General features: G+C 35.5%; 2 protein-coding genes across 4 annotated transcripts; both read right to left on the reverse strand.

The window, feature by feature from the left end:
* Window positions 1-571: 571 nt before the first annotated feature.
* On the reverse strand, window positions 572-6,736 carry ndufv1 (NADH:ubiquinone oxidoreductase core subunit V1). Its single transcript, XM_051873401.1, is given in 13 exon segments — window positions 572-1,061; window positions 1,227-1,372; window positions 1,473-1,554; window positions 1,917-2,083; window positions 2,173-2,385; window positions 3,452-3,641; window positions 5,781-5,927; window positions 5,929-5,965; window positions 6,097-6,149; window positions 6,151-6,268; window positions 6,399-6,481; window positions 6,563-6,661; window positions 6,663-6,736. Coding segments are annotated over 13 exon segments (1,485 nt in total). The 5' UTR covers window positions 6,735-6,736; the 3' UTR covers window positions 572-983.
* A 1,649-nt stretch (window positions 6,737-8,385) lies between these two features.
* hcn3 (hyperpolarization activated cyclic nucleotide-gated potassium channel 3) lies at window positions 8,386-23,943 on the reverse strand. Of its 3 annotated transcripts, none has more exons than XM_051873779.1 (8): window positions 23,584-23,943; window positions 22,744-23,287; window positions 16,266-16,698; window positions 15,776-15,937; window positions 14,126-14,344; window positions 13,887-14,033; window positions 12,483-12,723; window positions 8,386-10,372 (listed from the first exon to the last, which is right to left on the reverse strand). In XM_051873779.1, the coding sequence occupies exons 2-8, from the start codon at window positions 23,247-23,249 to the stop codon at window positions 10,158-10,160; spliced, it is 1,923 nt and encodes a 640-aa protein (XP_051729739.1). In that variant the 5' UTR covers window positions 23,250-23,287; window positions 23,584-23,943; the 3' UTR covers window positions 8,386-10,157. The 3 variants fall into 3 exon arrangements, with proteins under 3 accessions (XP_051729739.1, XP_051729741.1, XP_051729738.1); XM_051873781.1 differs by having other exon boundaries at window positions 22,744-23,315; XM_051873778.1 differs by having other exon boundaries at window positions 22,744-23,943.
* Between the last annotated feature and the right edge of the window lie 818 nt (window positions 23,944-24,761).

A 24,761-nucleotide genomic window follows, 5' to 3' on the forward strand; every position in this document is an offset into this window, starting at 1 on the left:
GCGACAAAAAGGCACAAATGTAAAATCGAGGATGCAAAAGCTGAAGCGTTTATCAGATGTTCCCAAGATCAACGTTTAACAAGCGGGATGGTCGAGAACGAACGGCGGCGATGATTGGCTGATTCTTGTTATAGTTTTCTAACTTTTGTGATTGGTGGTTCATCATTTCTACTCTTTGTGCAAGTTGACTTCAAAAAAAAAAAATGGAAACGCCAGGAAAATGTTTTCATTTTTAAATTGATGAATTTTCTATAGTGAATGTACATTTTTCTGATTATGATCTGACTGCATGTATTGAGGCTCAAAAATTGAGCGTTAAATAAAGACATCTATTTAGAGACTTGTAAAATAAATATTTTTTTAATTATTAATTTCAAGGATTTCAATGAAAATCCTCCATGGCAATCACAATAAAAATTATTGTAAAAATTATAATTAAAAACACTGTGAACAACTGGAAAAGTCAGAAATTCATTGGTCAAAATGGATGGGAACACCAACTTTATATAAAGAATAATTACATTAACATCACGGTGAGACTAAACATAATGAAACAATCCAAAGAACACTATTTTAAGTTTTAGGCTCTTTATTTTCACAAATAAGTGTTTATACAGTGTGAGATTTTCTTACCAAGAAAAACGGTTTGAACATCATAATGGGATTTAACATAATTACATCAACCATAACCATTTACTCACTACATGTTACTGTAAATGAGTGATGTTATCTGCTCAAACAGTTTCCACTCTATAATGTGACATAAGTCATCCACTGACTGCTCAGTATGCTGTTGAGTCTATCACCATGATGGGATAGGCTCTGCTAAAACTATTTCAAATATTTTTATTCAGTGCCACTGATATATGTAATAGAAACTAAAGATGGATGCCAGCAGTTCCCACATCAGTGAGCGAGAGAAAATGTTGGTTTTGCTTAAATAAGTGATAGGATGAGAAAGAACGAACACAGATATGGGGCCTTCAAGCGTGCGCCTGCTGTTTCTGTTTGAAGTCTGCGATTCTGCTCTCCATTATAGGGCGGAAGTGACGGATCAATCCCTAAGAACAACGAAATATAAATGTAACAGTTTAATTTAAACCATTTATAGCAGTTTAGATCAATCATGGAGATATATTTTAAAATAATTTATCAATTTAAATGAAATTATCTACTGACACTGAAATAAAAAATAAATAATAAAATAAAAATAAAATTGCCTTTACCTGAACTGGCCATGCGGCTCCATCTCCCAAGGCGCAGATGGTGTGGCCCTCAATCTGCTTGCTGATCTCCCAGATCATGTCAATCTCTGCTGCCTGTGCATCGCCTTTCACAAAGCGCCACATCATCTTATTCATCCAGTCCACTCCTGAGAGGCACAGAAAAGAAAGACTAGTAAATATTCACTGTAGTAAAACATATTGTACAGGTAAAAACAGAAAAATATGCATTGACATAAATGATCATACCTTCTCTGCAAGGAGTGCACTGCCCACAGCTCTCATGCTTGTAGAATTCAATCAAGCGGGCAATAGCTCGAATAACATCAGTCTGTGAAGGGGCAAAACTTCATTTAATCATAGAAAGTAGGGATGCAATGATACTAAATTCCTCTGCCGATATGTTTTTATTGAAAATGACATCTGCCAATGCTGATAGTTTGGTGATAATGTCTCGAGCTTTTGTGCTGTACTATTAGAAATTTATTATAGGGTTCAGTATAGACAGTACAATGACAGATTATTAAAAAAATAAGATATTTAGCCTATTGTGTTTCACCAATTTAGAAATATTCTTATTGTAAAAAATGCTAATAGGAAACTGCAGTGAAGAAAAGAAGAGAAAATGAAGTTTCAAAGTGGTCTGTGTCCACAGAAACTAAACCATGTGTGTTTTTTAACAAATCGACTCACTGATTTATCCATGACAATAAGTGCTGCTGTGCCGAGACCCGTCTGAGCCTGAATGAGGGCGTCAAAATCCATGAGAACGGTGTCACACACATGACGTGGGATTAAGGGTGTGGAAGAGCCACCAGGAATCACACACAGGAGATTATCCCAACCTCCCCGGACGCCACCTACAGAGATCATATGAATTATGGCTCAATAATCTGACATGATTCGACTATGAACAAAAATGTCCATGTAGAGACAGTATGAGGTGTACCTGCATGCCTTTCAATCAGCTCTTTCAGGGGAATGGACATCTCTTCTTCCACCGTGCAGGGGTTGTTGACATGGCCCGAAATGTTGAAGAGCTTCGTGCCAGAATTTCTCTCTCGACCGAAACTCAGAAACCATGTGCCGCCACGACGGCAGATGGTTGGTGCCACAGCTACAGTCTCAACATTGGCAACGGTTGTTGGACAGCCAAACACGCCTGCAACAAGAACATGTTACATTTGTTTGTTCTGTGAAAAAGAAAAAACACTAAAATAAATGTTTTAAAAAAAAAAAAAAAAAAAAAAAAAGAATGTTACATTTATAACTGGTCACTTATAAATGAAATGAATTAAATCACTAAAATAAAATAAAACAACATTTATCTCAGATCATGTATTAAAAAAAAAAAAAAATTAAATTAAACTTTTTTTTTTTTTTTTTTTTAAATGTCATTTATATCAGGTAAAAATTAAATAATAAAACAAATAAATAAAGGTTACATTTATAACTGGTCACTTAATAATAAAATAACTATAATAATATCATATAAAAATAAATATATATAAATAAAATATTAAGATGACATTTATCTCAGGTCACGCATTCAAAATAAAATAAAAAAAAATAAAAAAAATAAAAACAAGTCATTTATATCAGGCCATGTATACAAAATAAAATAATTTAAAAATAAAACTAAATAATTAAATAAATAAATAAACAAACATGTTACATTTATAACTGGTCACTTATAAATTAAATAAATAAAATCACTAAAATAAAATAAAATAATAACATTTTTCTCAGGTCACGTATTACAAAAACTAAAAAAAAAAAACCTAAACTAAAATAAAAACAGTTCACATTTATATCAGGTAAAAAAATAAAATAACAATAAATAAATAAATAAATAAATTTAAAAAAAGGTTACATTTATAACTGGTCACTTGTAAATAAAATAAACATAATAATATAATAAAAATATCAATATGTATAAATAAAATATTAAGACGACATTTATCTCAGGTCACATATTCAAAATAAAATAAAATTGATTAAACTAAAAAAAAATAAAACAAGTCACATTTATATCAGGTCATGTATAATTATAAATAAATAAATAAATAAAAACATTTTACATTTATAACTGGTCACTTATACAAAATAAAATACATTTAAACACTAAAAAATATCAACAATACAGTAAAAATCACAAGTCACATTTACAAAAAGTCACTTATACAAAATAAAATTAAAAACAATTTTTTAAAGCAATTTTGACTTACCCACATCAGCAGGGAAAGGGGGTTTCAGACGAGGTTTTCCCTGTTTTCCCTCGATGGACTCAATCAGAGCCGTCTCCTCTCCGCAGATGTACGCGCCCGCACCACGCATCACAAACACGTCAAAGTCATAACCCGAGCCGCATGCGTTCCTGCCGATCAGCCCTGCTGCATAAGCTTCATTAATGGCCACCTGAGTGAAACCACACAAACACATGAGGTCAATACATCACTTCCTTCGACCACTGTGTAGTGCATTAACACATTTACTGAAATGAACCCCTTTGCACAGAAGATTTGACTCACAATTCATACTGATAATGTTTGACAACGTGAACACTAATACGCAAATAAAACATAGCACATATAGATATTAGGTAATAAACAACATTTTTAAATACACCATTTTGTTTATCAATACTATTCATAACTGAACTTAAAGTAGATTTACTATTTATATTAATGTTATATTTTTTAAAATTATTTATAAAATGGAAATATATAGTGTAATATTAATAATGTACATTACCTTTCAAAAGTTTGGGGTCGTAAGATTTTTTAAATATTTTTTAGTAATATTTAAATTAAACCTCTTATGCTCACCAAGGCTGCATTTATTTGATCAAAATACAGTAAAAGTGTGTCACGTGATCCTTCAGAACAGTGTTAATTTCGCTGACGAATAATTTGTCATAATTTTCGTCAACGACATTTTTTCACGGACAAAAATGAGACGATGACTAAATAAAAATGCGTTTTGAATGACTAAAACTATGGCTAAAATGCGCACATTTGAAGTGTAATGTGCTGATCTAACCGCGGGAAAAGCGGCACTGTTGCGCACTCTACAGGCTCGCGCAGCAGCACTTCAGACTGCTTCACAATTAATGAATAGCACACATTTATGCCAAGCGATTGCTTATGAGCTAATGTTGATGAATTATGACAATGTTTACTATACAATGTTTATACAGTAATATGTTTTAGACGGTTGTAAGAACACATATTTTATCTCCCTCATCTGAACTTAAATGAGCAGCCTGCATCTACAGTACAGACCGCAGACATTTCAGAATAAGAGTCACAGTGTATTTCCGGATGGTTTATTATTAATATTTATTATTATTGTTATTTTGTTTACACAATAAACTGTATTTAACTTAATTTAATTTCTATTTAATTCATAGTAAACTACTGTATCTTCTGTCACAGGAAGGAAAGACTAAGAACATTATTTGACACATTATTTAATATATTTTACAAGTATACGGGTTATTATAGTTAACTAAACCTAAAACCATAAAAAAAAAAAACTTCATTACTTGAAATAAACGTTAACTGAAATAAAAAATAAATATATAAAAAATGTAAACTTATTTTATTTCATCTAGTTTCCAAGCTTTAGCTCAACCTGATGTACTAAAATAACTAAAACAGAAATAAAAAACTATATAGACATTTAAAAGCAAAAACTGAATTGAAATGACAAGTACTGAATTGAGCTCTCTTTCGTGTCTCTTTGCACTTGAACGGTCAAAAACTGTCCGCTTTGGCAAGTAAAGTACAGTTGGTTGTCTTAAGTGAACATAAGTTTGGAGAATATCAGATGTATATCAGTGTATTGTTAGAGAAATGCTTACTTAATGCATTACAATTTAACTAAATTAGATTTTAGTCGACTAAATCTACTGTAGATTTAGTCGACTAAAACTAGACTAAAACTAAAACAATTTCCGAGGACTAAAATATGACAAACTAAATGCCATTTTAGTCAAAAGACTATGACTAAAACTAAATTAAAATTAACACTGCTTCAGAAATCATTCTAATATGCTGATTTGCTGCTCAAGAAATATTTATTATTATTAACAATATTGAAAACAGTTTTCTGGATTCTTTAATGAATAGAGTTTTTTTTTAAACAGCATTTGTTTGAAATAGAAATCTTTTGTAACATTATAAATGTCTTTACTGTCACTTTTGACCAGTTTAAAGCGAATAAAAGTATGGTTTTTTTTATTTATTTCTTAGAAATGCTTTAGTAGTGTAGTGCTAATGTAAAATCATGATATTAGTATTTATTTATTCATTTCAGTTCTAAATCCTGGATTTATTATTTCACAAAGTTTCTCACAATGAATTTCCTATAGCCTTTTGAAACTTCAGAAGATTATGATTATGAGGCCTTAAAATGCTGCCAGCATAGGGAGCTCATTTCTTTGGAACTGAGCTTTGCAATAAACAGCGTTTTTTCCTCTGTCTCTTTAAAAAATGAGCGATATTATACAGATATATGCGAGGATACACAGGTACACAGATATTTGTTTTTCACCTGCAGGTTGGACGACTCATTGTAGAACTCTCCACGGATGTAGATGTACGCTGCACGTGCTCCCATGGCTCGGCCAGCGACCAGACAGCCCTCAATCAGCTTATGGGGATCATTACGCATGATCTCTCTGTCCTTACAGGTACCAGGGCTCTCCTTCGTCAGCATTCACCACCAGATATTTAGGCCTGAGTGGAAAAAGAGAATAACCTGATTTGATCCAAATAACAAAAGCTAAATGTGGATCGATCTGCAGCAATCTGTGATGAATGAGTGCATCTTAGTTATATAAATCTTCTTTGTTGAGATGTAAACCTACCTGCCATCACTGGGCTTGTTCATGAAGCTCCACTTCATCCCTGTTGGGAAACCAGGCACCTCCACGGCCTCGCAGCCCTGAGACCTTAATCTCATTCAGGATCCAGTCCACTCCTTTATCCAGAATCTCCTTGGTCTTGTACCAGTCACCTCTCTTCAGAGCACCTTTCAGCCTGAGAAACATGGAGAGCACATGCACCAACAATAAAAATAATGTAATAATTGATAATAATTCAGCTATATATAGGCTGTGGAATATATTGCAGTATATACATGTTCATAATACAATTAAATATTTTTTACCTCCAGTCATGTCGACCATACAAATTGGTGAATATTCTGTCCTGGTCAGCTAGAGGTCCAAATTTGGTCTTCTTTGGTGTTTCCTGGGTGACACACACTGATTATAGTCCATTTGCATTGATCATCAGTTATGAACAGATACAGAGTAGATTTGTTGTAGTCACCTGTTGAGCTGTGGTGTTGTACCGCACCAGTGTCATGGCGTTTGGGGGAGATGCAGTGGTGGCGGCTACAGAAGTGCGCGATGCACCAGCTGCAACCACAGGCAATCGGGGCACGCGAGGCCCCAGTGGTCAGCACCCGGCTAAGAACGGGACAGCTGAGACAGGACAACATCCTTATCTGAAAGAGATGGATGAAAATAATGAGCATGAAAAGTTCCCTCATAACGTGGTGGCAAACTGTTTAATAACAACTCCAGTCCTTACAACCTGTATTGTCAAAGTTAACTAAAAGTTAAAATATTAAAACCGGTTTTCAGTAATTCAAATACAGCTGAAATAAAACATTAGATAAAAAATAAACTTAAAAAATGAAATTTAGAAATATTTCCAATGTTATGCTTGCATGAAGTGTCAGTGTTGCATTAAATGTTTACAAAAATGTTTGCATGTTTTTTGACAGCAAGACGACCAGTAGGAAGCACTAAACACCCCAAAATAATAATAGTATATAAGAGTAATTCATAACTTAAATTTAAATAAGGGAACATTATTACTTATGACAAAAGACAGACAGTGTAACTAGTTCAGCAGCGTCCACAAACACACATTCATGTACATCAAAGACAACCTTTTTAAATTATACATTATTGCATAAACACTCAAGCCAAACTCTTTCAGACATGGTACAGTAAGTTAACTTATTGGAAAAGGACTCGTCCCGCAATGACCTCCATATTTACGCTCATGACATTTGAGGGACTGCGGCAGTGCACAACATTTATGTTCCGATTTATTTACAGAAGGTGTATGGGATATATTACCATAAATCTGTAGGAACAAAATGTCCAACCATTGATCTGTAAACAGATTAAATAAGTGAAAGAGCCGAACCGCTGCTTACCTTCGTGATCGCCCTGGATCAGCGTTATAAAATGTACAGCGGAAGGAATATAGTCACCGACCCGGATGTAATAACGACTTCGACCTGTTGTGTATGTGGAGGCGCTGTTACGCAGTCTTCATCTGTGTTTCGTTTGGTGGACATCCATTAATATTCTCATTCTCAGTATATGTATTGAGAGTTTAAATTAAAAAATATATATTAAGCAGCACGACTGTTTTCAAAATTGATAATTATAATAATACATGTTTCTTGAGCTCCAAATCAGCATATTTGAATGATTTCTGAAGGATCATGTGACACTGAAGATGCTGAAAATTCAGCGTTGCCATTACTGGAAAAACTCAAATAGAAACCAGTTACTTTATATTGTAAATAATATTTCACAAAACTAATGTGCGTTTTTGTTTTTTTGTTTTTTCAAATAGTTGGTAAATATAAGTCTTCTTTCAGAAACATTACTGACTCCAAACTTTTGAACAGTAGTGTATGAATGTTTTTGCTTTAAAAAAAAAATCAAATAATAACAAAATAGATAACAAAATAGATAACAAAATATCAAACCAAGTGTCACATATTTTAAAGGTGATAATCTACACATTTTGATACATCTGTGTGAACTTGACGGAAACTGGACACTTGGTTTGACATTATATTATCTATGCAGTGAAATCACATTTTAGCTGTGGCTTAATTGTCCAAATACTGTTTTATACTGTGAGTATAAATTGCACAAACATGTAGTTTATTTAGTATGAAAACTATTAAATGAAGAAAACTGTATTGAAAATAATAAACCAGGGAGATGACATGACACATAATAATCTACCAAACTGTATGCAGAGTCATACACAGAGTAACTGTATTTTACAGCTAATATTATTGCATAGTTTAAGGTTAATTTTAGTAAAAATTGCACAGGTGCATTACAAGACAGACACCTAGACTCTGTGTATTGTTGCAATCTAAATAAATGTTCCCAAAAACAATCTAGCGACATAGGCCTATGGAAACCATCAAATTACTCAGAATCTCAGAATCAGATACTCAGAATCCCAATTGTTATCCCATAATCCCATAATACTCATCATTCTTCTCTATATCATCACACATTACATGGGACAAAATATAATTTTTTTATTTCCAACCACAAAGAGTAGAAATGTTACTAACAAAAATTGAATATATTATTTGCTCCTAAGTAAATAGTTTTCTCAAAAGCACATCTGAAAACAATCTCCTCTCAAAGGGTTATTATCTTCATAACCAATTACCCCATGATGACTAAGGACTCAGGCCAAACAGAAATGAGTTTAATCAGTGATTATGTGACTCATATTGTTTAATACTTTCATTTGAAGTTAAGAAGACAGACAGGATGTCCCAGCTTAGCCAAGTCTTTCAGACGACATCTTTTGTTACAGTGCATGATTCTTAAGTGCTCAATGTTGATCCGGAAAGCAGATAGAATTCAGTTTAATATGAGTTATTATTGTATTGCTGAACATCTAACAGAAAAATTATTTTCAACTCGATTTTAACTCGATACATCCAGTGTCACTGTGATTTTTGCCAAGTAAGACATTCATGGAACAACATTCCAGTCTGAAAATTTAGACCTAACCCTACTCAGAGGGAAATGATAAATGAATAACACTGATGTGGAAGCCCCTAACCCTGCTTATAAGCCTAAACTTGAAAAAAACTCTAAACTTTGATGGGTTGATTGGAATGTTGTTCCAGGATCAACAAAGATGTTGATTCAGGAACATGTTGTACTTGGTAAAATCACATTCACTGGAGGGTCTGACTGACAATGTCAAAGACAACAAGATCAATGAGTTAAACATGAGTTGTACTGAACAAACATATGCAAAGCCACCTTGGAGATGTTTTGCAAAATGCAAAATTTACAGGGAGCAATTCACTGACTAAAGGCTACTATTACTTGAAACTATACACTCTCAGAAGAAAAAGTTCTCTATAGGAGATCTGTCATTTCATACAGAACCTTTTAGGGGTTCCCATCATTTTATGGATTTAGTTTCAACTTAGTTTCATTTTGATTAAATTTTATGAATTAAACAGCTTGTAAACATACTTCATCACATGAAAATGTGAAATAACCCATTAAATATGAAAGTATTATGCAATCATTTAAGACATTTCTCCTTATATAGAACCTTTTTGGAGTAAATCGCTCTTTAAAGTTGAGTCAGGAACCCTAAAGTATAGAATCTCTTTTTTTCTAAGAGTGTAGGAGCCCAATAGTATTAAAAAAATAAATAAACTGTTGTAATGTTATGCTATGTTTTATGCTATGCTCATTTAATTTCATTGTATTGTTAATTCAATTGTATTATAATATATATTGTTGCATACATATTTATTTTGATCAATGTCCCTGCTAAACTAACGGTTTCTGACTGAAATGAATTACACGATATGACAGCCAGCTAAACATTATCAGAATATAGGAATGATATTGCTTATTTTTACGTTCCTATAAATTGCATTGTCAAAGTAAGAATAAGAAATAACTATTATAGATAAATCACACCATACTGCAACTGTACATTGTCATTAATGTGGACACTGTAACACTTTCATCCATGTTTTTTCTACATTCATTTATCTTCAGTGAGTCTCCGGACAGTCAAAGTTCACCAAGAGAGAGTTTACGCAAAGAATCCATCAGTCCCCATCATCCTCCATGCTCTTGTGTGAATGCAAAATGCTGTTTCCCTCACGGTCCAGCCGGTCCACCGCTACGCTCTCAAACGCCCTCCTCATTAATGGGTTCTCCTCTAAGACCTCGTTAAAGCTGTCCACACTGAGCGAGTAAAGTCTGCAGTATGTTTCGGCTCTGACGCTGGCTGTACGACGGCCACGGGTCAGCAGACATATCTCTAAAAAAAGAAGAGGAAGAGAACAAATTTAGCATACAGAGTACACTCACGTAAAGCAATTTATACTACATAGAAAATCTCAGCTGTGGGATTGTTTATATCATCACAAAATGTAAAATGTATTATCATACAGCTCTATATATAAAGTGGGATATATATTATATCAAACTTTATCTGCATATATACAGTACTAATATATACTATATAGCAAATTGCCTGAATTTTTTTATTTTGTCTCAAAATGTAACTATATTATTGCCCAGCTCTTTAAAGAAGTTGGATATATAAGTATGTCCAATTTTATCTGCATACATACAGTATACTCAACAGCTTGAATTCTTGTATCGTTGCAAAGCGTAAACTATATTATCGCCCAGCTCTAATCTATAGAAGCTTGTTTCTGCCATGGACAAAAAAAAAAAAAAAAAAAAATACAAAAAGCGATTTTTTTTTAATCTGACAAGTTTATATCTCACAATTCTGACTTTTTTCACAGAATTTATATCCTGCAATTTGGACTTGTAACTCCAGATATGAACTCACAATTGTGGGGGAAAAAAGTCAGAATTGAGAGTTATAAACTCATGAGATGTAAACTCACAATTGTGAGAAAAAGATTCTGAGATTTGTTGCAATTACCTTTTTTATTTTATTTTTTTTAATTATTATTTTTTTTATTTTTCCATGGCGGAAACATACTTCCATACTAATCTGCTAAATGTGACTACAAGGCATGAAGATATTTAAGATATTATAAACATTAAAGGGGTCATGAACTGCTTTTTTTTATTTTATAATGTTCTCTGAGGTCCACTTATAATGTTACCAAGATTTTTACATCAAAAAACATCCTAATTTTAGAAGAAATAAGCTATATTCTATCCTGTTTTTGACCCTCTCTTTTTTCAAACACGTTTTGATGGGCGTGCCCACTGCTATGACTGGGCAACAGTTTTGCACATTAAAATAATTTTCATTAAAATAATTTACACTTGTAGAATTGTTTGAAAACTTCCGATGTTGAAAAATATCTTGTTACATAGTTGCCAATAATGTGAAACATTTGTCAATTATAACGCATAAGTATTAAATATGCTTTATAAGTCTTGGTTGTGGCAAATTAAGTACTTGGACTTACCACAGTTATAATTGACAAAGGATGACTTACGATGTTTCGTGTAATCGGAATTATGAATGAATGTACTATGGTTTGTCACACTGTCGTTCTTACAGGCTATTCATACTTCAAAAGCAGTGCTCTCTACGTACTTTCTTCCGTATCCAATAATCCAACCCCATAAATGCCGAAGCAAAGGAAAGAACAGCAAACTATCACAACTATTCAGTTTGACTGCAGTGCTACAGTATAAAACTCAGTACATTTAAAACTATCTGTAACAGACAAAGCAATAGTGACACATGGTAAAAACATGTTACTCACACTTGTGTGTTGCGACATTACTGTCGGATCCAATGTAGTCGGCACTGCATCATCTTTTATTTTCAGTCTCTCTGAAAAGCCTGTGTCGAACTGTGCCTTGTTTATAAACGAATCCGCAGTAAAATGAAGCGAACAAACGAGCTGTGCCTTACTGACACGATCTGACTGGAACTTCGTTAAAAATAAAGATCATCCACGCTTTCTTAATGTTAGTTTCACAAGGATGACAATGCAGAAACTGTGTTCTTCCACAACTTGGCATTTCAAAACGTCTTGTAATCATTTTGTTGCTGGAGTAATCCTGTGTTTGTGTCTCTTTCGTATTTACTACTACATGACATGCACGCATTCATCGATGGGCGGGGCTAAAGAGGCAATGATGTGGAAGTAGTAGTTGATCTTCTTCTGCAGAAGCGGTGTTTTGTCGCACTATGATGTAATAATGTGACGAAATCTGTAACGAGTGATTTAAAAGCTGTTTTTGGACTAACAAGGAAGTTTTGAGTTCTGAAACTTACAGGATATTTTTATAGTACAATGACCTCTTCTATGTCAAAAGATCAAGGAGAATTTGATTTCTCAACTCATGACCCCTTTAACATCATGCTGTATTGTGAAAAGCGCTAAACAAATAAACTTGACTTAAGGAAAAAAAAAAATCAAACTCACCCCCAAAGTAGCAGCCGTCATTCAGTTTCTTCTCTTTATTGTCATGAGTGATTACACTGACACAGCCATGCTGGATGAAGTACATCTTCCGACCGAGCGTCCCTTGGCGGATGATCATATCACCCGGCTGAAAGACCTCGAAGCGTAACTTTGTGAGGAGCACTGTGACGAAGTGAGGATCGGCATTTCCAAAAAGTGGCATGTTAGCCACCAGCCCACGGCAGTTATAGTTCACTATCTCCTGCAGGTCAAACACACAATACAAGATGGATTAGGCATACTAATCCATCCCAACTAGCACACATCAAGCAGTTTAGTTCTATAAGCTAAGGACTGACCTAAGATTAAGGAGTGCATGGATTTGTTCTATTTGAGACATGCTAAGAGATAATAAAAGGGATTATATTTGAGAAACAAATAGATAATAATAGAGATAATGTGACATTTCAAAGTGAAGCAGGATCAACTTGCATCCTTTATTACATTAAGCAACATGATTTCCTATTAAACTTTTGGTAAGATTTTAGAAAGGCTACATTACCTACCATAATTTTTAAAAGGGTAAACCAAAATGTTTTAATTTGTTTTTTCAAATAAATTATATTTTTAAAAACTGACTTAATTTCCTTCTAGGGCCACTGTTTGTAATTTTTGTGTATGTGTAGTTGCAGTTGGTTATAAATTTTATCATAAATTTGAAACTAATTTTAGTGACAAATCATGATTTGTTTATGAAAACATTTGTATGCAGGTTTTTACGAATAAATAAGCAGGTAAACACGGTTAATGAATGAGACACAAAAGCCCCTTTCACACGTACAGTCTTTACTGGTAAATTACCAGTAAGAGATCATGTGTGAACAGGACCTTTTCAAAAACACCGGTAAGTTGGTTCTGGCAATTTACCAGTAAGGGAAGTTGTAACATTACATGCTGAACGTAAGAAATCTAATTTGGACCAATCATAAAGTTCTTAAAGAGATGACGTGATTGCTCCGCACTGTTTACACTAAGCTTTTTAATAGTTTTTCTATGTAAATATGCACTAGATGATCATCTTTGACCGTTGCGGCACGTCTCACAGCTTTTTTAACGTGTTGCACTTGAGACCCAGCTTTCTTTTTCATTCATCAGCATTGCGGCTCTGCATTTGGATACTATTATTTACCAGTATTTTGTGTGAATGGTCTTTTTTAACGGTAAAAAGCCAGAACATTGTTGCTTGTGTAAACAGCATATTTGTGTATTTACTGGTAAAGTCATTCTGGTAATTTTACGGTAATTTACCGGGATTGCTGTGTAAAAGGGGCTAATGTCTAAATAGCTATATTGGCTATTGGTTAACAACAGCCAACGCAACCATGGTGATATCAACCAAAAAGGAAAAAAAAGTATAAGAAAAACCTCTTTTAGTGGGTCACTGAGCTCTCCGAGGATATTTTCCTCATCAAACATCTTGCCCTGGAAGCGGTGCTCATAATAATCATGGATCCTCTGCCTCATGTCGGCCGGCAGCTTGTGGAAGGACATGTACTGTTCCACCTGCTTATACTGTAACAAACCCAACAACCAAATTATTGACAGAAGAAAAAAACTCAAAATGTCTCAAAAATGCTCGAAAATAATTACTGAGCAACTAGTACCTTCTCTTGATACTGACGATGGGAAGCATCCAAGGACTGAACCAGGTTGGTGGCATTGCCCAAGAACATGGCATAGCAGGTGGCGCCAATAATCATGCTGATCATCGTGAGCCAGACGTCAGTTGGTGACTCAGGAGCCTGAGCACCATACCCAATACAAAGCATGTGGCTCATGGACATAAAAAGGGCATAGGAGTATTGAATGTCCCAAGAGGAATTCTGACAGAGAAAAACAGATTGATAGTATGTAAATTTAAAGCAAAACTTAGGCTGTGTTCACACTTGGCAGATTTGGTTCGATTAAAAAGAACTCTGGTGCAATGCTCTGTTAGTGCGGTTCATTTGACTACGTGTGAATGCCATCCGAACCCTGGGGCGCACCAAACAAGGGGATGGAGACCCACCTTTTCAGCGGGTCTCAGTCGCTTCCAAATGAACTCTTTTGACTGAAATATAAACACATCACAAACAAAAGACATCTAAAATGTGCGACCCTAAAAGGACAGAATGCTCAAACATAGCTGGCTCTTCTCATCATAAGAGCTACAATGCCCTTTACTGTTCGATACAGGCATCAGAACCACCATCTCCTTGCAGCAGATCTTCATTTGTGTGTGCAACGGAAGAATTGTTGAAGCTGTTTTGACTTCTTTACATATTTGTGAGTTTTCAGCTGCTAAAAATATCACCATACAGTAGTGGCCAAAAGTGATGTCCCTACATGTTGAATTAAACCATCAAAATATGAGGAAAATATTTTATATTTTTTAAAATTTGAAATGGACATCACTTTTGGCCAAAACTGTATGTACGCACATACATCAAGCTCATATAGCCCAGCACACAGCATTGTTCTGGATGTTCGGCAAGTTCCATCGCAAAATATATACGTCATTAAAGTTATTTTTTGTTTTGTATGTCTAGGTTCGGCCTTAAAAATGACAGTGTGAACGCTAAAGCCCAAAGTATACTTCACTTTTTACGCGTACGCGAGGGTCAGGGTACACTGCGCGTGACGCGAATTTTGGTTCTCACATACACATTTAATTTTTTTGCAGTAATTAGTTTATCCACAAGGTGGCAGCCTTGCCCTGGGGGCATCGAGCCAAAAGGCAGTTGAGTAAAAACTGCATAAACAGAACAGACCAGAACGCATGCAAGCTACAGCGATAATGGAGGCCTATATAGACGACAGATTTAACAAAGAGGTTAGAAAGTACCCTCATTTGTACAACTCTAGCATGAAAGAATACAAATACATTTACATGGGTTGTAACTCATGTTGAGAGATTGCTCAAAACTGCGTGTGCGTTGAATGCCTGTGTACGCGTACGAGTCAAATAGAGTATATTTTGGAAGGCTGTGCGTTCAACCATGTGTGTACGCTAGTGTACGTGTAAAAAAAAAAGAAAAAGAAAAAAGCATACCCAGGGCTTAAGCGAACCAGGACTTAATGTATCATTTTCGTTTTTGGTCCAGACCAAAAGAACTGAACTACAAGTGTGAACACACTCTTAATGCTTTAGGACTTTTTATTTATTTAGGGAGCAGAAGTGCATTTTCTGTTTCCTAACAAACTAGAGCATTTTTGAGACATTACCCCAACAACCTCAAACATACCTAAACCTAAAACCTAAAACAACCTCATACCACCATGTTGTTTTTGGAGACCCAGCAGTTTGGTGGGAAGTCTTGCAACATAGGCACCATGAACTGCATGCAGCCATCCCAGTGGCACAGCAGCAGCATCATTCCAATCAGATTCACTATGCGAACCACTGCACTTGCGAGGTCATAAGTCATATGGAAGATCTGTAAAAAAAAAAAAAAAAAAAAAAGTGAGTGATAGATAGTACAGTTAGAACAAGAACTGGTTGATGGCTGATAACTGATAAATGGCAGGTTTTAAAATAAATAAAAAAAAGCACTAAAGACATAAACCAATAATTTTAAATGCCACGAGTGGATCAAGGCATCACAACATTATAATGTACAGTATGGAAATGGATATTTTATCCTGAGATCTACTAAAGATTAAATTATTTTTAGTTTTAAGTCAGAATTGGCACATTTCCTGCAACGATATTTCCTTCTTTGCTTGATTTCATCTATTCATTTCTCTTCCTGTTCCTTTACTCACCTCTTCCCACTGATGAATGTAGCGTATTAATCTGGACAAGCGCAACAATCTGAGCAGGCTGAGGATCTTGGTGAAGCGGACGATGCGCAGTGCCCTGGCGGTGCGGTACACCTCTGCCGACTCAAGCCGCGCCTCTATATCCACCACCAGGAAGATGTAGTCCACCGGAATAGAGGAGATGAAGTCTATCAAAAACCAGCCTCGCAGGTAACGCCGACTGATCACTTGCGGGTCCAGGATGATTTGGGAGTTGTCACCTTCCATAATGCCGGTACGAAAGTTAAAGACGAGGTCAGCCAGGAAGAGGGTGTCAGAGGCCACGTTGAAGGTGATCCACGGCAGCGTGTTCTGATCCTCAAAGAAGGTGATACCCCATGGTAGAATGACAAGGTTGCCCATCATCAGGCAAAGCATAACCAAGTCCCAATAGAACCTGTGTTTGAAGATGCATGATGTAAGGAACAAAGGATGGATTCTGTCTGGAGTATAAATATTAAAATTCATAACTACAGCCAACCATTCAATTCAAATTAAAGGATGCACCGATATAACAACAATCGATAAGCTGACAATTATTTTTATTTTCAATAACCAATATTAAAAATCTGCAATATTTCATCTAAATAAATTAAAAATGAAACACTAAAAACTAAAATCAATAATTTGGACTGGACGTGAAAATGCTACAAGTGAAAATAGGCATCACAACATTATATTGTATTGTATGCGAGAGGTGTCTAAGCTTACGATACTCCTTCATCCTGCGTCATATATCGCGTCAGGGGTTACTCTTGTGGCGCAAGTCGACTTGCGCAGTATGCGTACGGTTGTCTGCTGGAAGCTAGTTATTTGAATTTATTAAGTTTTATATATGGATATTTTCTTACAAAAACGCATCGCTTCACTTCAAAATGCCTTAATTAACCCACTGGAGCTGTATGGATTATTTTTTTTAATGGATGGATGCATTTTTTTGGGCTTCAAAATCTGGCCCCCCATTCACTACCATTAAAAAGCTTGGTAGAGCCAGGATATTTTTAAATATATCTCAGATTGTGTCCATCTGAAAGAAGATAATCATATACACCTAGGATGGCTTGAGGGTGAGTAAATCATGGGATAATTTTCATTTTTGAGTGAGCTATCCCTTGAACTTAAATGAGCATTAGATGACAGTAATGGTAATCTAAATGTAAAAATAGGGGAAAAGAGCAAACAATCAAGTATCATTATCATTATAAATATCATTGTATCATTATAATTAAATCTTTAATATCAGTCAGACATAAAATATCATATATCATACATTCCTAATCCAAACACTAATAATTTTGTTCTAATTTTTAGTAGCTTATGTTACCTCTAAACTAAACAAAACTTAGGTTAAAAAAATTATATCAAAAAATAAAGTGGACAAAAAAATCAGTGCAGTATTTCCTTGTGGTTTAAAGATCAAGGCTGGTAACCTAAAGGTTGCTAGTTTGAAGCTGCTAGAGCAGATTCCTTCAGGGTGCTATACGGTGACCGTCTCTGTAACTTAATAAGAAGCCGTCCTATGGCGACGTCCCATGTTTCGTGGAAAAAAAATTCAACCAGCCCCAGACATTTGCAGATGAATAAAAGATTATTTTCTAAGAAACAAATATTTGACTCTGTAAAGCACACCTGGTAATCTATAATGGACAAAAAGTTTAATTCAAAATTACAAGTACAAAATGAGCCATTTATTCAAATAAGTATCTACACTCTTAGAAAAAGGTTCAGTGGGGTTTTACATGGAACCCTAGGGTTCTTGACTCAGCTTTAAAGAATGCTTTATGCCAAAAAGACTGGAACCCCTAAATAGTTCTACAGTATGCCTAACAGAACCCTTTAAGGTTTCATATAAAACCTTTTCTTCTACGACCTTGAGCAAACATTCAAATTACGTCAATTACACGTGTTGCAAAGCATTCCTCTCCATGTTAATTACTAAAGTGGTAATGGAGAGTCGTGAACATACTGTACAGTATGTGACTGTTTAAACTGGATATGTAGTCTTTTGCGCACTACCGTACATGTGCTCGATGGTTTGAAGTTTCCACCTGTGGTCATATTTTCCAAAGCAGGGTCAGTCACCTGGAATATAGTACTTGAATACGTTTTTTTTTAAGTCAAAAATATTTTTTTATATCTCATGGTTGTCATTTGACTCATGTGAGAATGAAAGCGACAGTGAACAAATTTGAGGTTGTTTTATAAGTATCAGACAAATTCCAGTGATGACAACTATTGACATGAGCTCTAAGTAAGTTTGCACTATAACATGGCACATAAAGACACTGCAGATTTTATCAAAAGTCATCCACTATATGATATTTTTTGAGTAAAATGAGGAAGGGAATATAAAAACATGACAAATCTGCTAAAAATCTGATTAAAAATCTATTGACAGCGTTGCCAGTGGATTAAAAAAAAAATCAGTGAATGAGTAAATGAGTTTCGTCTTAGTCATCCTATTTACCATTAAATTGTCTTATATCACTCTACATATCAGTACTGCCATCAACCACTGAAAAACATAAAAAACCAAGTCTTGTAGTTTTGTTGGTGATTCGGTCGTATCATGACCTTTTAACCTTCATATTTTCCCCTGTTAAAGTGTCCCAGTTTAAAAATTAATGTTGAATGTTATCAGTAAGTATAGAGTTGAAGTAATTAACAACAATGTTACCAGTAACTGGGCCTGGAAATTAAAGATGCATTTGATCTGTTGATAAAACAGGAGTAATTCAAAGGGCTCAAGGGTTTGTTTTACTGTAGCTAAAAGGAAGATTTTGGCACATTAAACAAATTATAGTAAAAAAAAAAAAAAACAGTAATGTAACTGGTGATTCTAGTGTCTCATTAAATTGGATTAATGATTCAAAATGTTGGTTTTGATCTCCTTCTTATGCACACATTTTTCTCTTTGGACTCTCTTTGTGTATGAAACAGGTGTGGAGACCGAGTTCCTATTAGAGATCATGTCTTGCTTTCTGAAAACACAATCCGTTTATCCTTTGACATCTTGCTGCTTTCTCTGAGTACGTGTTTCAGACAAAGAACATTAACCTGACACTCTGTAACCGAGTGGGTCCCTCCAGCCCATCCTTCAACAATGATACCTTTCTGGCTAATGGTAACTCTATAAGGGAAAGCGCTGTAACTGACCTGTGTAGCATTGTGCTTTACTGTGGTGATTGGAAGGTACGTGCTTTTAGGACCTGATTTGCGGCATAAGTGCTTGTTGACATTGTATGATTATTGATAGCAATGAAAGTTAAGTTGAATTGTGAGATGTTTTCACACATCACAGCTATTCACTGTTGTTATACACTGATGAGTCAAAACATTATGACCACATGCCTAATATGCTGTTGGTCTTACTTGTGCTGCCAAGACAGCATCGATCTGCTGAGGCAAGAGCCCGCAGGTGTCCTGTGGTATCTGGCACCAACACGTTAAAAACAGATCCTTCAAGTCCTGTAGGTGCAAGGTGGAGCCGCCATGGATTGAACTTGGTGCAGCACATTCCACAGATGCTCAATTGGACTGAGATCTGGGGAATTTAGAGGCCAGGGCAACACCTTGAACTCTTCATCATGTTCCTCAAACCATTCCTGAACAATGTGTGCAGTGTGGCAAGGTGCTTTATCCTGGTGAAAGAGGCCATTTCCACCAAGGAACAGCTCTTTCATGAAGAGGTGTACCTGGTCTGCAACAATGTTTAGGTAGGTGGCACGTATTAAATTTACGTCTTCATGAATGGCCAGACCCAGGGATTCCCAGCAGAACATTCACAGAGCATCACACTCACTCCACTTGCTTGTTGTCACCCATAGTGCATCCAGGTATCATCACTTCCCCAGGTAAACGGCACATGATGTAAAAGACTTTTTTTGTAAAAGCGACCTTCTTCCACTGCTCTAAGGTCCATTTCCGATGCTCACGTGCCAGTGCCCTGTCGGCAAAGTCCCTTTCATGGAAAGTCTGTTCGCTTGGCAGCCATATTTGAAACGCCTCCGGGCAGCTATTTCGGGCATCCAAGACCAAGTCCTATCTATTTGAAAGGGGGAATCCTGAAATCTCAAAAACTGCTTGGCGAACTCACAATTAAATAACATATTTCAAATCAGCAACAAAATCTGATATGAACTGTTCCATAAATGTTGTTTCTTACGCTCAAATAGCGATAAATAGCTTATTTTTCATGCTAGACGAGATGAGCCAATGCGCATGTGCAGTCCTAAGCGCGAGTCTCAGGTTTCTATGGGAATCAGCGATTGGGTCTTTTACTTAGAAGGCGGGACGTATTCCGCCATATTGCGCGTTGCAGTTTCTCCCATTGATAACTAATAGGAGTGAACCATCTTTCTATATCTATAGTATTTGCCTGTCAGTGGACAGGGGACATCATATGCACTGGGTTGTGACATATTCCTCCTATAACCATCATTACAATTTTGTATGACTTGCGCCACAGTGTCATTGTTAAGAGATGATCAATGATATTCGCATTATATTCAACTGGTCGTAATGTTTTAGCTCATCAGTGTATATTAACCATCCTAAAAAAAATAAATGTTACAATTTTTTACACTAAAGAAAATGTGAGTGGTTTTTGGTTTTGAAAAAGTCAACCATATGATGAACCAGTCAAAATAGTCCACCCTCAAGTCTCTATTGTCCACAATCTTAAAGGGTTAGTTCACCCAAAAATGAAAATAATGTAATTTATTACTCACCCACGTCGTTCCAGACCTGTAAGACCTTCGTTCATCTTCAGAACACAAAGATTTTTGATGAAATCCGATGGCTCAGTGAGGCCTCTTATATGTCACTGAACCTCTCAAGATCCAGAAAGGTACTCAAAACATATTTAAAACAGTTCATGTGACTACAGTGGTTCAACCTTAATATTATAAAGTGACGAGAATACTTTTTGTGTGCTAAAAAAAAAAAAAAAAACGACTTTATTCAACAATATATAGTGATGGGCGATTTCAAACACTGCTTCATGAAGCTTCAAAGCTTTACGAATCGTTTCGAATCAGTGGTCCAGAGCGCCAAAGTCACGTGATTTCAGTAAACGAGGCTTCGTTTACGCAATCCAAACCACTGATTCGAAACCAAAGATTCGTAAAGCTTCGAAACAGTGTTTTGAAATCGGCCATCACTAGATATTGTTGAAAAGTCGTTATTTTGGTTTTTTGGAGCACAAAACATATTCTCATCACTTTATAATATTAAGGTTGAACTACTGTACTCACATGAACTGTTTTAAATATGTTTTTAGTACCTTTCTGGATCTTGAGAGGTTCAGTGACATTCCTGGCAATAGAGGCCTCACTGAGCCATCGGAGTTCATCAAAAATATCTTAATTTGTGTTCCCAAGATTAATGAAGGTCTTACGGGTGTTGAACGACATGAGGGTGAGTAATTAATGACATAATTTTCATTTTGGGGTGAACTAATCCTTTAAGTCCAATGGCTACAATGAACATATTGCCACTTCTCAACAAGCTGCATAACCTGAGCACCGAAACATAACACTTTTTGTATTTCAAAAAGGTTCAATGCAAGTTATCCTCTATTCTTATATTTAAATTATTTACAATTATGTGCTTCACCTCATGTTTTCTATGAGAAATGTACATGGAGCAGTATTGTTATCAATAACTAAAAATATAATTGAAAACACATTTACATTTTTTATTTCGGCTAGTAGCCAAGTCAGCATTCCTAATTTTCATTTGGTTCAAATTGAAGTACTAAAATGACTAAAACTAAAATAAATGTTACTAAAAACTAAATAGAAATATATATGTATGACAAAAACACAATAAAATTAAAATTTTACAAAAATTAAAATTAAAATGGAAAATATAAAAAATATTAATTCCAAATATAAATGTGTACTATAATATTATATTACTGATATAAACAAAACTGACTACATCAGTAGAACTCATAAGACAAAAAACACACAGAAACCTCAACAACTGGTACATGAAACACGACAAGGGTAACAATCAACCGATCATTTTAACAAACTTGTCCTGATATCACAAGATAACAAGCTCCAAAAATTAACAGCAAAATCAACAGCAGCTGTGCAAATAAAACTAGTAAAATTATTCACGCCCCAGTGCATGTTGGGGAGAGGACAAACGGATCAGAACCACTAAGCAGTTTTTAAGAGTAAGCATATTTGAACTGGAAAAAATACAACTCTTTTGCTATGGCTTTAGTTTTAGAAAGTCAAACAAAAATCTTTTTTTTTTTAACAAAAAAGAAATGTCTTACGAATATTAAGTGAACTTAAAAAAACTACTAAAATAAACTAAAAAAGTAAACCTGGTCATTTACTTGATCTAAAAATTATTTATTACAGTCACAACAACACTCCCCTTGTTTCTGCCAAGTCATATTTTCCCCTTCCCCTGCATCACTCACCTGAAGTCACTATATGGATGTATAATCCACACCCCAAATGACTTGACCCTTTGTTGCTCGGCTGCGACACCCTTCGCACTCCCAAACATTCGCAGCGAGAACTTGTTGACCCCTGGCTGCAGCAAGGAGCTGAACTGTCTCTGGAGAAAAGTGGATTGGTCATTGATGACCCCTTCCTCTGATTCAGATGGCAGAGGGGCTCCCGCAGGCCCCCTTGACTCTTCCATGGCTTTTTCAAGGCGAGGTGGAGTGGATGCGGTCACGGTGGTGGTTGCTGTTGTGCCATCTAACCCTGCAGTTACCTCAAGAGACTTTGAGCTGGGACTGGCCCCTGAGTCTGTCCGTTCCTGTTGGTGGTTCGAAACGGACAGCAGCCTTCGGCTCACATCCTCTCCTCCTCGCAATAATGTCCTCGAAGAGGACCGCCAGTTCGCTAGGGAGAAGCCACCTCTGGAGCGGAGCGTCGAGTCACCATTTGAAGCAGGAGGCTGTCCATCAGCATCCATAATTCAGATCTGATGTTAATGCAGGTTCAGGTTGATGACTAATTTGGCAGATGAATTGAGCAGAATCTCAAGAACAGAATGAGGACATCATACTTTTTAAATACAGAATCCTTTTGTACTTGTAAAACATGTAAGGTTTACTTACAAAACCTCAAGCTTTCAATATGAAAAGGTCTAAATGTGATTTTAACACTTCTTAATACTCATAACTTAACTGCTTTTTGAATTAAATAAGTTTTGTCCTTTTTCAGTTAATATATGTTGAGACAAAGCAATACAGGTCTCAACTAGCAATTTCAAACATGTATATTTACTGTATTTGCTGTAAGTTTACCAGTACAAACGGACTCTTGCGTGATCCAAATACTTCCAAGGAGAATCCAGACGTTCCTCACTGCGTAATTCATCCGCCCTTGGAGTTCCTCTGGGAATAAGTGCAATGATTGTCAATATTATTCCCCTGTATCAACTTTCCACACATATAACATCTCGCGCGCTGGCAAAACCTCCTCAGAATGAGCGCGCGGGTTGTCTTGTCATCAAATCACGCGTCAGTTATTACATAAAGAACGGGATGAAACCCGCAGAGGTTTGAGTATAATCGGCTTCTTGATAGCAGGCGCTGTCTTTATCTCCCTCTCTGCTGACACCTACGTGTTATCTGTTCAACAAGCTGTCTGGATGAACAGGTAGGGGACAGAGCGTCACACCTTAGAGGCCCAGCTGGGGAGGAAATAGGCGGGGCCAGCCTGTGCTAGAGGACACGGGAATACGCTGGAGGCTCACAGGTGTATTTACCTGAGGCTGATGTGATCTTTAGAAATACGTTCTACGTGTGTGCATAAATATACTGTATATTTAAGCGATAAATGAATTTAAAATGTATTTATTTATTCATTCATCCATTCATTATTTAAAACTTTATACAATTTTAGAATAGGCTATAGCCTATATATTAGCTATATATAAAATATATATTTTACCTTTTCATTAGCAGTAAATTAATTTATAAATGTTTTATGTATTTATTTAAAATATATTATACATTTATATCTATTTTGTATTATACATTTTTTTTAATGTTTCACTGTTTTGTTTGTTGGTTTCAAGTAGTTCAAAACCCTCTTAATTTTGAATAATTTTGTGAGTTTCATCCTCCAAATTATATTTTAATATCATACTAGTAAAAAATACATGAGCATATATTCAGACAAGTATTTTTCCATGAACGTCATCACATTTTATTGAGGTAAGTTGTCATGTTAGCATATGTTGTAACTTTCTAAATTGGTCTTTTTTTTGCATGTCACCTTTTCCATTCTTGAAGTTTCATAGATTGTTTTAACATTTAATTTTTGCTTAAAGGGTTAGTTCACCCAAAAGTGAAAATAATGTCATTTATTACTCACCCTCATGCCGTTCCACACCCGTAGGACCTTCATTCATCTTCGGAACACAAATTAAGACATTTTTGTTGAAATCCGATGGCTCAGTGGGGCCTCCATAGCCAGC

The sequence above is a fragment of the Ctenopharyngodon idella genome, chromosome 19, assembly GCF_019924925.1.
Source record: "Ctenopharyngodon idella isolate HZGC_01 chromosome 19, HZGC01, whole genome shotgun sequence".
NCBI lineage: Eukaryota > Metazoa > Chordata > Actinopteri > Cypriniformes > Xenocyprididae > Ctenopharyngodon > Ctenopharyngodon idella.

Coding starts and splice junctions, on each gene's coding strand:
- hcn3 (XM_051873779.1), bottom strand. CDS start 23,249: ATGGATGCTGATGGACAGCCTCCTGCTTCAAATGGTGACTCGACGCTC. Junction 14,345..15,775: donor TCTCCAAAAACAACATGGTG/GTATGAGGTTGT, acceptor TTTCTCTGTCAG/AATTCCTCTTGGGACATTCA. Junction 14,034..14,125: donor ATCGTCAGTATCAAGAGAAG/GTACTAGTTGCT, acceptor GGTTTGTTACAG/TATAAGCAGGTGGAACAGTA.